Here is a 12284-nt window from a genome sequence, read left to right on the forward strand (position 1 = left end):
ACATTACCCCCCCCCACCTCCAATGTACAGCCCTCACCCAACCCACCCATGTATAGATGTAGCAGTACTGTCTATCTGTATGTCATGTATGTCATATATGTTATGATGAATTGAAAATGGGGGACCCTGATGTAAACAAGACGAAAGTCTTTCTCTGGTCTGCATCCCCTTAACAATTGTATGTATTGAGCTGTACTGTACTGTACCCATTCTGCAATCTGTTAATAAACGTTTCAATCAATCAATCAAAGGGTCCCCCATTTTCAATTCATCATAATATATGACATACACGACATACAGATAGACAGTACTGCTACATCTATACATTTATGACATATCAGATGTGCAAATACAGTACTGTTTGTGATACCAAAAGAGTCCAGAAAAGAGAGTATATACATTTGACGTAGAAACTGTAGATTGGAGGGGGGTGGGGGGGGCACTGTACATTGGAGGAGGTTGGGTGGGTGGGGTGGGACACTGTACAACTGTACAAGAAAAACTGTACATTGGAATATTGACAAAACCATACTTGGTCATTTACTGTACATTGGGTTGGGTTAGGACATTTACAGGGGCCAGTTTCGAATTGCAGTCTCCCGTAGGTGTTCTTTGAGAGTGTTTTTGAAAGTGGGTAGTGATTCACATTCCTTTACAGCTTTGGGTAGGTTTGGTGACTAGGTTTGACTGTGCGTGGACGGGGCGTCATGGCTTGTACCTTGTTTTGCACTACTGCGCATGCGGATGAGGGGGGGGGGGGCTCTCTCGCTCGCTCTCTCTCTCTCCTTGTTTACGACATACACAACATCGTCTTGCGATTCCCTTCATCTTACTTACTAAATTGGGCTACTACCTACTACTTGAAGAACAAGATCATTTCAACTATATCTATGATTTCAACCCCCAGAACCGCCCTGACAACAAGCATGCAGGCTTGGCTGTCACCCTTTTGCCCATTCAAATCTACACAGCAATGACATATGATTATTACACAATACCCAGTATTTATTTTTCTCTTCGTTTTTTACATTCAACTTCCATTTACTTAAAAAATATATATAAATCTTGTTTACTGACTTCCTTCCAAGTATTTGCTTTTTATTCACATATCACTTCTCAAATGTTTCCCCATTAGCCTAGCCTGGATGTCAGCTGAAAGTCAAACAATTTCAGACAAAAAAAGTTGTCTTAGAGACACAAATGTATTTATTTGCCATTTTTAAATCCAACGACTTAAATATGGAAAATGCATGAAAACAGGTAAAGGAAATATTCAGCCAGTCGCTATACTGTAACAGATTTGGTGCGTCAAGCTCGTCATTTTAACACAAGGGGCGTGTTGTATATATATATACACACTTGATACACAACGAACGTGCTGGCTCGTTTAAATTACTAAAATAGTATTTACAGTTTCTAGACATAGACATCCTTTCAAATTCATTAAATACAAATATATACTGTATAATATGTATTATTGCATACATACTAATAAATAGATCAGCCACAGCAAGTCTTCAGACAGCACTTTTGTTTCATCAGTGGATTCATAGGATTTACTGCCAAGATTGGATGTGTATTGACCATATTCCCATGGTGGCCATTTTGCTCTTATGTCAAACTCAGGTTGGGATTCTTTTCCACCTTGAGAAAGTCCACCTCAGGGTGGAAAGTAATCTCAACTGGAGTGCAGCATAAGAGCAAAATGGCCGCCGTGTGAATATGGTCAATGTGGTTTCTGGAATGCAAACATGAAAGCGTACCTACCACCAGTATGGTAAGGAGAGAACAGTATTACTTCAGAACCAGTGTTTAATCTGTTACATGAACATTCTGGCATTTATTGGTTGTCCAACCTTATAGAGAGAAAAGCACACTATTGTCACACACATAATTTGAGAAAGAAAAACCCAAAAGGTCCAACAGGAGGACACTGAAATGCACAAAACACCCCACGCTGAGTGCTTGGTAAACATGGAGAGAGATGGTCCCAGGTTTTCATGTGTCTACTGTCTAAAAATGGTCGTCTAGATGGTATTGGAGCAATGGCAGCAGAGTTTAGTTGTACAGAGACGCTCTCAGTCCACCTCCATCTCTCCTTGCTTTGTCTGGTGGCTTCCTTTAGCGTCCCCTTTGCCCTCTGACCCTTGCCTGGCAGCCGACCCGTTAGGAGCCTCGTTGCTCTTATCATTTTCTTCCGACGGCTCTTCCACTCTGGGCCTCGGCCTGTTGATCACCGGATTGCATACATCCTCCAGTTCCTGGTAACAGGTAAAGTGTACAAAATCAGTACAGCCTCTAAATCACTAATGAGAGAAACGACTAGACCTTTATTGTGATCTTCTGCTGTAGTACCTACCTGTATTTTGGCGATGATGTCTGCTACTTTGACAATAGGCTCCTGAGCGATGGTGAGTTTGCTCTGGGCATTCATCTTGCCGTTCATCCACGCCATGCCTTCATTCACGCGCTTCTCCACCACGCTCACCTCCTCCACATTAAAATGCAAGTATCGCTCATCCTGGTAAGGAGTTAAGAAGAAAGATATAGACATTAGATAAGATAAGATAAGATAGTCCTTTATTGATCGATCCCCTTGGGGAAATTCTGACATAGAAGCAGGGGGGAGGTACAGGTATGGGCTGGGTAATAGAAGCAGGGGGGAGGTACAGGTATGGGCTGGGTAATAGAAGCAGGGGGGAGGTACAGGTATGGGCTGGGTGATAGAAGCAGGGGGGAGGTACAGGTATGGGCTGGGTGATAGAAGCAGGGGGGAGGTACAGGTATGGGCTGGGTGATAGAAGCAGGGGGGAGGTACAGGTATGGGCTGGGTGATAGAAGCAGGGGGAGGTACAGGCATGGGCTGGGTGATAGAAGCAGGGGGGAGGTACAGGTATGGGCTGGGTGATAGAAGCAGGGGGGAGGTACAGGTATGGGCTGGGTGATAGAAGCAGGGGGGAGGTACAGGTATGGGCTGGGTGATAGAAGCAGGGGGAGGTACAGGCATGGGCTGGGTGATAGAAGCAGGGGGAGGTACAGGCATGGGCTGGGTGATAGAAGCAGGGGGAGGTACAGGCATGGGCTGGGTGATAGAAGCAGGGGGGAGGTACAGGTATGGGCTGGGTGATAGAAGCAGGGGGGAGGTACAGGTATGGGCTGGGTAATAGAAGCAGGGGGGAGGTACAGGTATGGGCTGGGTAATAGAAGCAGGGGGGAGGTACAGGTATGGGCTGGGTAATAGAAGAAAGACATAAATATAAAAAGGCAATACAAATAAAATCTGAATATACAATATGAGAAAATGAAACAGTATAAACAAAGGTGCAGATGAGGGTCTGTATGCCCTATCGGTCATAATATACGTTACAATAAATATATGCAATAAACAATTTTTGTATCTGAATATATACTATAAGTAAAAGTAAACAGTATACACAAGGTGCAGATGAAGGTCTGTTCACTATTGGTCATGATATACGTTATAGTCCATGCAGGTTTGGTGGTTAAGAGTCAGACACACTTAGTGGTTAAGGTAGTTCTCAAGTTCTATAATTGATCACCTATGGTTTTACATTGCATTTTAAACAGACAGAACAAGAATAGACACGGTTCAGTACCAAAGTACAAAGGAAGTCAACCACCTGACCCAATACATTTGGAAAGTACAGGCCACAGGGGACCGATAAGACTCAACAACAAAAATAATGAATCACTGTGCTGAATATCAAAAAGGTAAAATAGTATGAGTAATTAGTCCAATCCCAGGAGAGCCTTCGTGTCATCCATAGTAAAACTGTGCTGAAATGCTTTAAAGGGCCTATTACAAATGATGACTTAACCATTTATAATATCAACCCGTCAGAAACTCTTGATTACTCACAAAAATCTGCAATAGCTGTGACCGCGTACACGCATGCATCCACGTGAGTATTCATTCACACACACACACGCGCACATATTTTTGATTAATTGAAAATGGAGGACCCTTATGTAAACAAGACTAAAGTCTTTTTCTGGTCTTCATCCTCTTAGCAGTTGTTTGTATTGAGCTGTACTGTATCATACCCATTCTGCAATCTGTTAATAAAGTTTTCAATCAATCAATCAATACAAATACTTGACCTCCATGCCAGATTGAGCCTCCTAGGGTGAAAACTGTGGGCACTAGAGGGGGACTCTTTTGTGGATTAACCAACCAACAGAGCAAGCTATTGAGGTGTTGATTGCAGCTAAAAAGCAGTTAATAGATTCAAGAAAATATAACCGCTCCAGAGTAATATCTCCCACAGGGTTTACCTTCTGTTTATAGGAATCCACAGCCTTCATGTAAAGTTGCAGTTTCTTTCCCAGTTCTTCAAAAGCCCTCGGCCGGTCCTCCTGCTCTCTGTGTCGCTCCTGGATGGGCTGCCCAAACCTCTGGAGAAGGAATAAGAAAACACTCACACCCCAATCTTTAAATATACCCCCCACATGTGTTTTTAAAGTTTAAAAAGGTTGTATATTTAATAACAATTTGTTTGCTATGGTTTTTCCACCAAAAATGTTCAATAAACTAGTGAAAATGTCTTAGCAGCATCCATACACCTTTGCCCTCATTGAAAATGCAAGGATCTATGAACGTCCCACCCCGCTATAAGCTAACGTGAATATATTAGTATCATATGAAACTATGAGATCTTGAAGAATCCAACAGTACCAGCCATGTCATGCTAGATCACTGGCAAAGGGGATAGATTTTGCTTTAAAAAAAATAGAAAAAAAAATAGCTTAAATTTGATGGGAGGAACAGGGGCACGTCCCTTGAATTATTGCTCTAATTAGAAGTGCATCCAACAACTTTGCAATTTTTAGGCATTTCCTTTTACTAGCTGTTGACTTATGAACAGCTAAACATTTTAAGAAATTGCATTTAACTCCAAACAAGAGGTGTGGCTTTGAGTAATTTTAATTGTGGCGTGACGCTGATCAAGATTATAGTGACCATGATAGGATTAGTTGCGTCACACAGGCGGGTCAGATTTTGAGGAAGTACAGAGAAGCTCTCCACCTCCAGTGGATGAATGTGAAAAGGGTGCTCTGGTGATAACTTCTGCACAAAGTCCTCCAAGAGGAGGTAACTATAGAAAAACAGTTGTTTGAGTGGAGGGGACCTTTAACAACAGGTGCTAGTCAAATTTAACAATATATCAAGATTATTAAAATAACATTCAGACTATAGGAAAGCGTCTATTATTTGTATTGATCAAAAATCACAATTTCTTAGTCACACTGCTTTAGCTAACAGTTTACAAGGTGTTAATCCATTGTACATTTTGAACCTCAGAGTCTCATTTTGATTCAGTCGGCGAAAGACAACCGAAACTGAAAATAGAAATTCTCGTACAACAAAACAAACACAAACCTTGAGTGCTTCCAGCTTGTCCACATAGACCTGTTTGGGTTGGTCCTCTCCCTCTTCATACAGCCAGTTCTCTGTGTCCTCCAGCATCAGTGACAGTCGGCTACCGTCCTATTGGTGAGGTCAGGAGAGAAACAAGTTCAAGTTCAAGTTCTTTAATAGTTGTCATACAGAAGTACAGAATACTTTCATACAAAATGCTTCTTACTGTTACGCTCCAGAGACTGTGCTAGACAAGATAGTATCAAATAACATAATAACATAATATAGCATGAATTTAGAAGAAGAAAATGAGGTCACAGTGTTCGGTATAGACATATGTACAATGTTCTGAGTTACCATATAATATACAATACACAATACTATGCAGTGTACTAATGTACAGTACTATCTAGTGCAAAGCAGAAATGGGATGAGGTACAATTTTAGGTACAATTTACAGTAAGGTGTACGAGTTGTAGTGCAATCCTTCATCCATAAATATAAAGTGTGGGGAGTGGGTGCTACAGTGTGTTTGTTTAAAGTGGGTGTGTGCTATAAGTGTGTGGAGTGGGTGCTACAGTGTGTTTGTTTAAAGTGAGTGTGTGCGTGTGGATGTGTGTGCTATGTGCGTTTGGTGGTTGTTGTTGTGTAGTGTTCATTCATTGTTCGTTTAGCAGCCTGATGGCCTGGGGATAGAAGCTTCTTCTGAGTCTTTCTGTGCTCGCCTTGAGACTCCTGTATCGCTTGCCTGACCGCAGCAGTTCAAAGAGGCAGTTGTTCGGGTGACTGGAGTCTTTAATGATTCTCTTAGCCTTGCCCTTGCAACGCTTGTAGTAAATGTTCTGGAGGGTGGGGAGCCCCCCTCCAATTGTGCGTTCGGCTGAACGTGTCACTCTTTGTAGTCTGCTTTGGTCTTGTGCAGTGCTATTCCCAAACCAGGAGGTGATGTTGCCGGTCAAGATGCTCTCTATTGTACATGAGTAGAAGTTCTTAAGGATCTTCTGGCTGACTTGGAACTTCCTTAGGCGCCTGAGGAAGTAGAGGCGTTGTCGTGCCTTCTTCACAACACTGTTAATGTGTGTGGTCCATGTCAAGTCCTCGGATATGTAGGCTCCGAGGTACTTAAAGCTGTTGACTCTCTCAACCGGTGCCCCGTCGATGCTCAAACACACTCAAACTCAGGAATGTGGATTCAAGTTTTGAGATTCTGTACTTTATTGCATTGCAAATTTAGTTGTCAGTTATGCTCATGACATAACGTAAAAGAAAACAAAGACATCGAGGACAATCTCCATAACATAACACAAACATACCTCCCCACTTACAATTTAACATCCATACATCCATTTACTGTATAGAAGACTTGAGTGACCACATAAAAAAAAGTCCTGAAGGAGGTTTTCCATAAAATATTACAACGCATTCTTGTGAAGTCGCTGAATAAAGTGGTGAGTGCAGAAGAAGACATTAGTGATGTCCCTCCTACAGAGACGGTGCCTAATATCCAAATCATTACTGTATTATGGTGACTATTTTAATTTGTAATGAAGTGTCCTCCTTACCTCCTCTGTGATGTACTTTTCATAGATCCCGCAGAGTTTGTCCCGCAGGTCGTACACATACTCCTCCACGGCATTCTTTGCATCATTACGCTCTTTCTCCAACTTGTCCTGGACAATCATTTGGCCCTGAAATAGAGAGGGAGAACTGTCTCATCAAGAGCTGAAATTAGCCCTAGGGCCCAATAAAGCAAAACCAGCCATTCAGATACTTTCTTACCATTTGTTGGCTATGGCATCTCTTAGAAGGTCTACAGTAGACATTTTATTTATTTATTTATTTGATTTATTTAACCATGCAGGTCAATAAAGAACACATTCTTATTTACAATGATGGCCTGACGGGCGGACAAAGGGACCTCTTGAAGGGTAACAGGCAGGGGAGGAAACTAACTTTTTGGCTTACCAGCCAACTGGCGAGTATCTGATTTTTTTTACCAGACAAACTGATTTTTTACCAGCCAAAAAAAATCGCTAATTGTGATAATTACTTCTTTGTATGTCTTCGTCTAAATTGATTTTCAATCATAGTAATAATCACACCGTGTCTCTACTCTTTAAAATATTTATTAGCATAAAACATTAATAACAGTCTCTACTCTTCACAATATTAGCATAACACATATTAACATGAAAGAGGGATCTATTCTGGACTGGGTTGGGCTGAACTGGGCAGTGAAAGATGCTGGGTTGGACTGGGTTGGGCAGTGAAAGAAAAAAACCGAAGTATGTTGTGAAGTGTATAGATAGATAGATATGAAATGTATAGATGTAGCAGTACTGTCTATCTGTATGTCGTGTATGTCATATGTTATGATGAATTGAAAATGGGGGACCCTGATGTAAACAAGACAAAAGTCTTTCTCTGGTCTGCATCCCCTTAACAATTGTGTGTATTGAGCCGTACTGTATTGTACCCATTCTGCAATCTGTTAATAAAGTTTTCAATCAGTCAATCAAGTTAACTTTGAACCTCGGTTGTCAAGCCACGTCAATGTTGTGTATGCATCCGAGTGTTCACTGTGCCTTTAAGACGGCACGGTGGCCTTACGACAGTGCTGTGAAGTACCGTCAAGTGGTCTGCTGTTGTGCACTGGTTGAGCTCGCCCCTTTCGTGACTGCGATGTGCAAGCCAGGGGCTTTTGAGCATGAAATAAAATGTCTAACCTTACGTCGTAGTCGGGTGCGCAATAGACTAACATACACCTCTGTAATTTAAATGTGTCCTTCTTGCCTTGGACTCGAGAGTTGTACTAGGGTTGGATGCAGTTCCCCGTTGCTCAGTCTGTCTGTTTTCCATCTTCTGTGTTTAACGTTATCTGTTTGCGAGTGCTTCCTTGACTGATGGCCAGTACCACGGGACTTTTATTCAACATTCTATATTTCCGCGGGTTGGCCAGTACTGCAGGAACTTTTATTAAACATTATATATGTCCGCGGGTTGGCCAGTACTGCGGGAACTTTTATTAAACATTATATATGTCCGCGGGTTGGCCAGTACTGCGGGAACTTTTATTAAACATTATATATGTCCGCGGGTTGGCCAGTACTGCAGGAACTTTTATTAAACATTATATATGTCCGCGGGTTGGGCCGGTTGGCCAGTACTGCGGGAACTTTTATTAAACATTATATATGTCCGCGGGTTGGCCAGTACTGCGGGAACTTTTATTAAACATTATATATGTCCGCGGGTCTTGTGCAGTGCTCTCGTGGCACTGTCAACTTGCCAGACTGGCGAGTGGTCTTCATTAATCACTCGCCAAACGTAAAAAATACTCGCATTTGGCGAGTAAAGTGGCCTAATTTCCTCCCCTGGTAACAGGGAAAAGGGACAAAGAATTAATAAATAAAATAAAATAGAGAAGAGACAGAGGATACATACATCACAGAGGTGAGGGGAATTAAAACACATATCAAACAAGACTTTGACTCAAATTTACAATGTCACATATGGTTGTTGCTTGGTAACCTGTAGATAATGCTATAGTTTCTGACAGCAGACCACTAAGATGTCACATTTAGACCATGAAGTCACAAAGCACCAACCTCTCACAATGAGGCAATTCTTTCATTGGGGTTTGAACACAAGCGTCCACTAATGGTGATCAGCATTACTCAGCATTTCTACGGGCCACCAGAAGGACTCACCTCATATTCCACGAAGTCATTGAGCATGTCCCTGTCCAGCTGTCTTATGGTGTTAGCCACTATGGGGAGTTCAATGCTCTTCACCTTGACTTTGGGCTTGCTGCTCCCTACTGCTGGGTCCTGCTTCTCCCCTGAGGCGCCCTCCTAGTTGGGAAAGCAGCAGAAAAACAAACCAGCACCGTTTTAACAATGTAAGTGTGTATATATGTATTATTATAATTGTATCTTTCTTTTCCATAGAAGATTGGCTGAGTAGCTCTTTTTAAGCAACACCCTGCTGCTTCTCACACGCACAGTTAAACAAATTCACACCAGGGAGCCTCTACTGGTGGCCACTGGAACTGTCGGGGGTTCTGTGCCTTGCTCAAAGACACCCCATGGTAGTTGTTGAGGGAGGAGAGAGGGACACTCATTCACTAATTTTCTCAGCCAGTCAAATATTCAAACAACCTCTAGGCCAGTGGTCCTCGGTGCTGCAGAATCTGCTCATAATACATTTTAATTTGTGTACTCATTTAATACATTTCAAAAGATTTTATTAAGGTCAAGAAGAGTGCATGAGCTAAGAAAGCGTAGATATTGTTAACATTTTTAAATCGCTAACTTAAATCTAGCAGCTAATTAGCAAGACGAACTTGCGGAATGGACCGACTGCACACTGAACCTGAAACACAGTGAACTACGTTTGCGTAGCTCTTAGCCACTTGTGGGACACGGGTATCCCTCCTTCTCAGAGAGCTATCAGGTGCTGTTACCTTTCCCAACATCCTAGCTGGCTCTCTCTAATCATATGCCAAGAACAAGATAATACAGCGTCTGTCTGTGGAACAGGACCTGGGTATTGTCATTTCCAGTCAGGCTTGCTTTTGTCTCACGCATTAGTGTGTTTGCATTCTGTGTAGTGATGCACCGATGTGAAAATTGTGGCCGATACCGATAACCGATATTAATATTGCTGTTCTGGCCGATACCGATATTTACCGATGTCGATATCTCTGTATAGAAAACACTTTTTTATGATAATCAAATAAAGAGCTATTTTCCAAAACGCATAATTTTTTTACTTTTGTAACTTATTTTCAGAAATGACTGATATTTTGAAACTATTTAAGGCCAAAACATGTAAAAAGATAAAAAAAAAAGATAAGATCTTTTAATATCGGCCCTATCTTGATATCGGACCGATACCGATGTGTAAAAAAACTGCCATATCGGCCGATATTATATCGGCGGCCGATATATCGTGCATCACTAATTCTGTGTGCCACTTCACATATATGTTTTTCATAATATTGAGCCTGGTTATGCAAAAACTTCATAAAAACAGGAGAATACAAAGAAGAGAGCAGAATGACGCTACTATCCTCCCGACCACCAGTGTGTTTAAAACAAGCCTCTACTCTGATCCAGTGTGCATTCCACATAAATGTTCAAAGGTGTATAAGACAAGGTAGAGTTCATCTTACTTGCAAGCCTCCCCTGCAACTGATTCATACTTGCTTTGTGATAGAACAGAATAGATTCTGAAGTTGTGTGATTTCACAGGCTTATTTTTGTTATTTACTCATAATGACCAAGCATTTTAATCAATTCGTTCAATAAAATGTAACTCATTGAAAATGTTATAATTCAGGCGTGGCAATTATTGCCGGACCTGGAGGGTCAGCATACAATAGTGAATGTCCCTGATTTGACTCCCCACTGACCCAGTGTGGCTGGGTCTGGCTTTACTAGTCTTTGAATATTTTAAGAGTTGCGATGTCGTGGTAAAAAATATTTTCAGAGGTGCTCTAGGCAGTTGGTGTACTTCACAACAAAACTGATATTAATAGAGCTTTTCTTTACATGAATGAATAAAGATGCCATTTCAGCCCTACTGACCTTACTGCTGGAGCTGCTGTCCTCATTCTGCGGATCCCCGTGGTTCTGACCCTCCTGGTCCACCTGCATTTTAGTCTGAGATAGGACACACCTTCACAGTGACATCATCCACCCACTCAAGATACACTAACTTGATGTGTTATCTTTATAATGTTAGTGCTAAATTAAAACAATCGAAAACCAGCTTTTTATTAAAGATGCACACCCCTCCTTGTAAAAAGACAAGTAGGGTATCCAGGGATCTTAATTGACCAATCTCAAGCCTGCCCTCTTGTCTTGATCCTCCAATCACAACCGCTGCTTCCCTCTGACAAACCTATGCACATAGAGGTTGGCAGCGAGCCCAGGTGCATGCTCTGCAGAAGGCCAACCAACCTTGAGCATGTCCTCTCCTCATGTCGGTCAAGTCTGGCGGATGGGAAATTCCGGTGGCGACACGACCACCAGTTGGCTGCTGGTGTGGAGCAGGAGAGAAACAACTTTGTAAAGGCCCTCGTTTGATCCACTTTCTCAGGTCAGGGGAGAGTGCAGCAGCAGGCATGAGGAGCAAAGGGGTCCTGGCCACGGCAAGCGACTGGAAGATGCGGGTAGACCTTAAGCTCAAATTCCCAGAGGAAATAACTCACACTAGCCTCAGATATAGCCTCAGGATATATTGTCCTCTGGTCTAAAGGTACCAAACAGGTGGTTCTCATTGAGCTTGCAGTATCCTGGGAAGAGAGGATGGAGGAGGCACATGAGCTCAAGCTAAAGAAATATCAGGACCTCCTCTTTTAGAGCCAACAGAATGGATGGAAGGCCTGCAGGGGCTTCACAGGAGCTTCGCAGGGCAGTCACTCTGGAGAGCTCTTGGACTGCTTTGGATTGAAGGCCTGGCTAGGAAGTGGCTGGTAGCCAACATCACCAAGCAGGCAACTTTGTAAACTTTGTTGTTTATCCGGTGAACCTGGATAAAGCGGAAGGAACGGTGGCAGAGACAACATCATCTGGTTGGACGCTGGTAATAGAACCAGGGCGCTGGTTCTAACAATATCATAGAGTTGAGTGGTTGACTGCGGGGGGGTAGTTCCAGGACTTCTTCTACCATCAAGCCCCCCCCCCATGGAGGGAGGTGCCTTGAGGGAGGAAAAGAAGGAGAGCAATGCCACTGGCTCACATATGCTGCAGGGGCAAGTAACCCTGATAATTATTTAGCATAGAAAAGAGGACAGGGCTTGATATAGGTCAATTATAATGTTAGAGGTGAGTGAAACAGTGAGAATAAAAGGAGGGGGAGGGGGGGGGTTAGGAAAGCAGACACAGTCACAGGTGCA

The 12284-nt window shown here is 42.5% G+C and overlaps 1 protein-coding gene across 1 annotated transcript in view; it reads right to left on the reverse strand.

Annotated features, from left to right (window-relative positions):
- Positions 1 to 1800: 1800 nt before the first annotated feature.
- The window catches only part of hspa4l (heat shock protein 4 like), a 31890-nt gene continuing 21406 nt past the window's right edge, over positions 1801 to 12284 (reverse strand). The window contains exons 14-20 of the mRNA XM_084310405.1: positions 10972 to 11046; positions 9091 to 9234; positions 6943 to 7068; positions 5402 to 5509; positions 4297 to 4416; positions 2360 to 2521; positions 1801 to 2261 (exon numbers count right to left, since the gene is read on the reverse strand). Coding sequence (XP_084166531.1) covers positions 2079 to 2261; positions 2360 to 2521; positions 4297 to 4416; positions 5402 to 5509; positions 6943 to 7068; positions 9091 to 9234; positions 10972 to 11046 — 918 coding nt within the window. The 3' untranslated portion in view covers positions 1801 to 2078. The remainder of the gene's footprint in view (positions 2262 to 2359; positions 2522 to 4296; positions 4417 to 5401; positions 5510 to 6942; positions 7069 to 9090; positions 9235 to 10971; positions 11047 to 12284) is intronic.

This window comes from Notolepis coatsorum (genome assembly GCF_963971535.1).
Source record: "Notolepis coatsorum genome assembly, chromosome: 3".
In the NCBI taxonomy this organism is placed as follows: Eukaryota; Metazoa; Chordata; class Actinopteri; order Aulopiformes; family Paralepididae; genus Notolepis; species Notolepis coatsorum.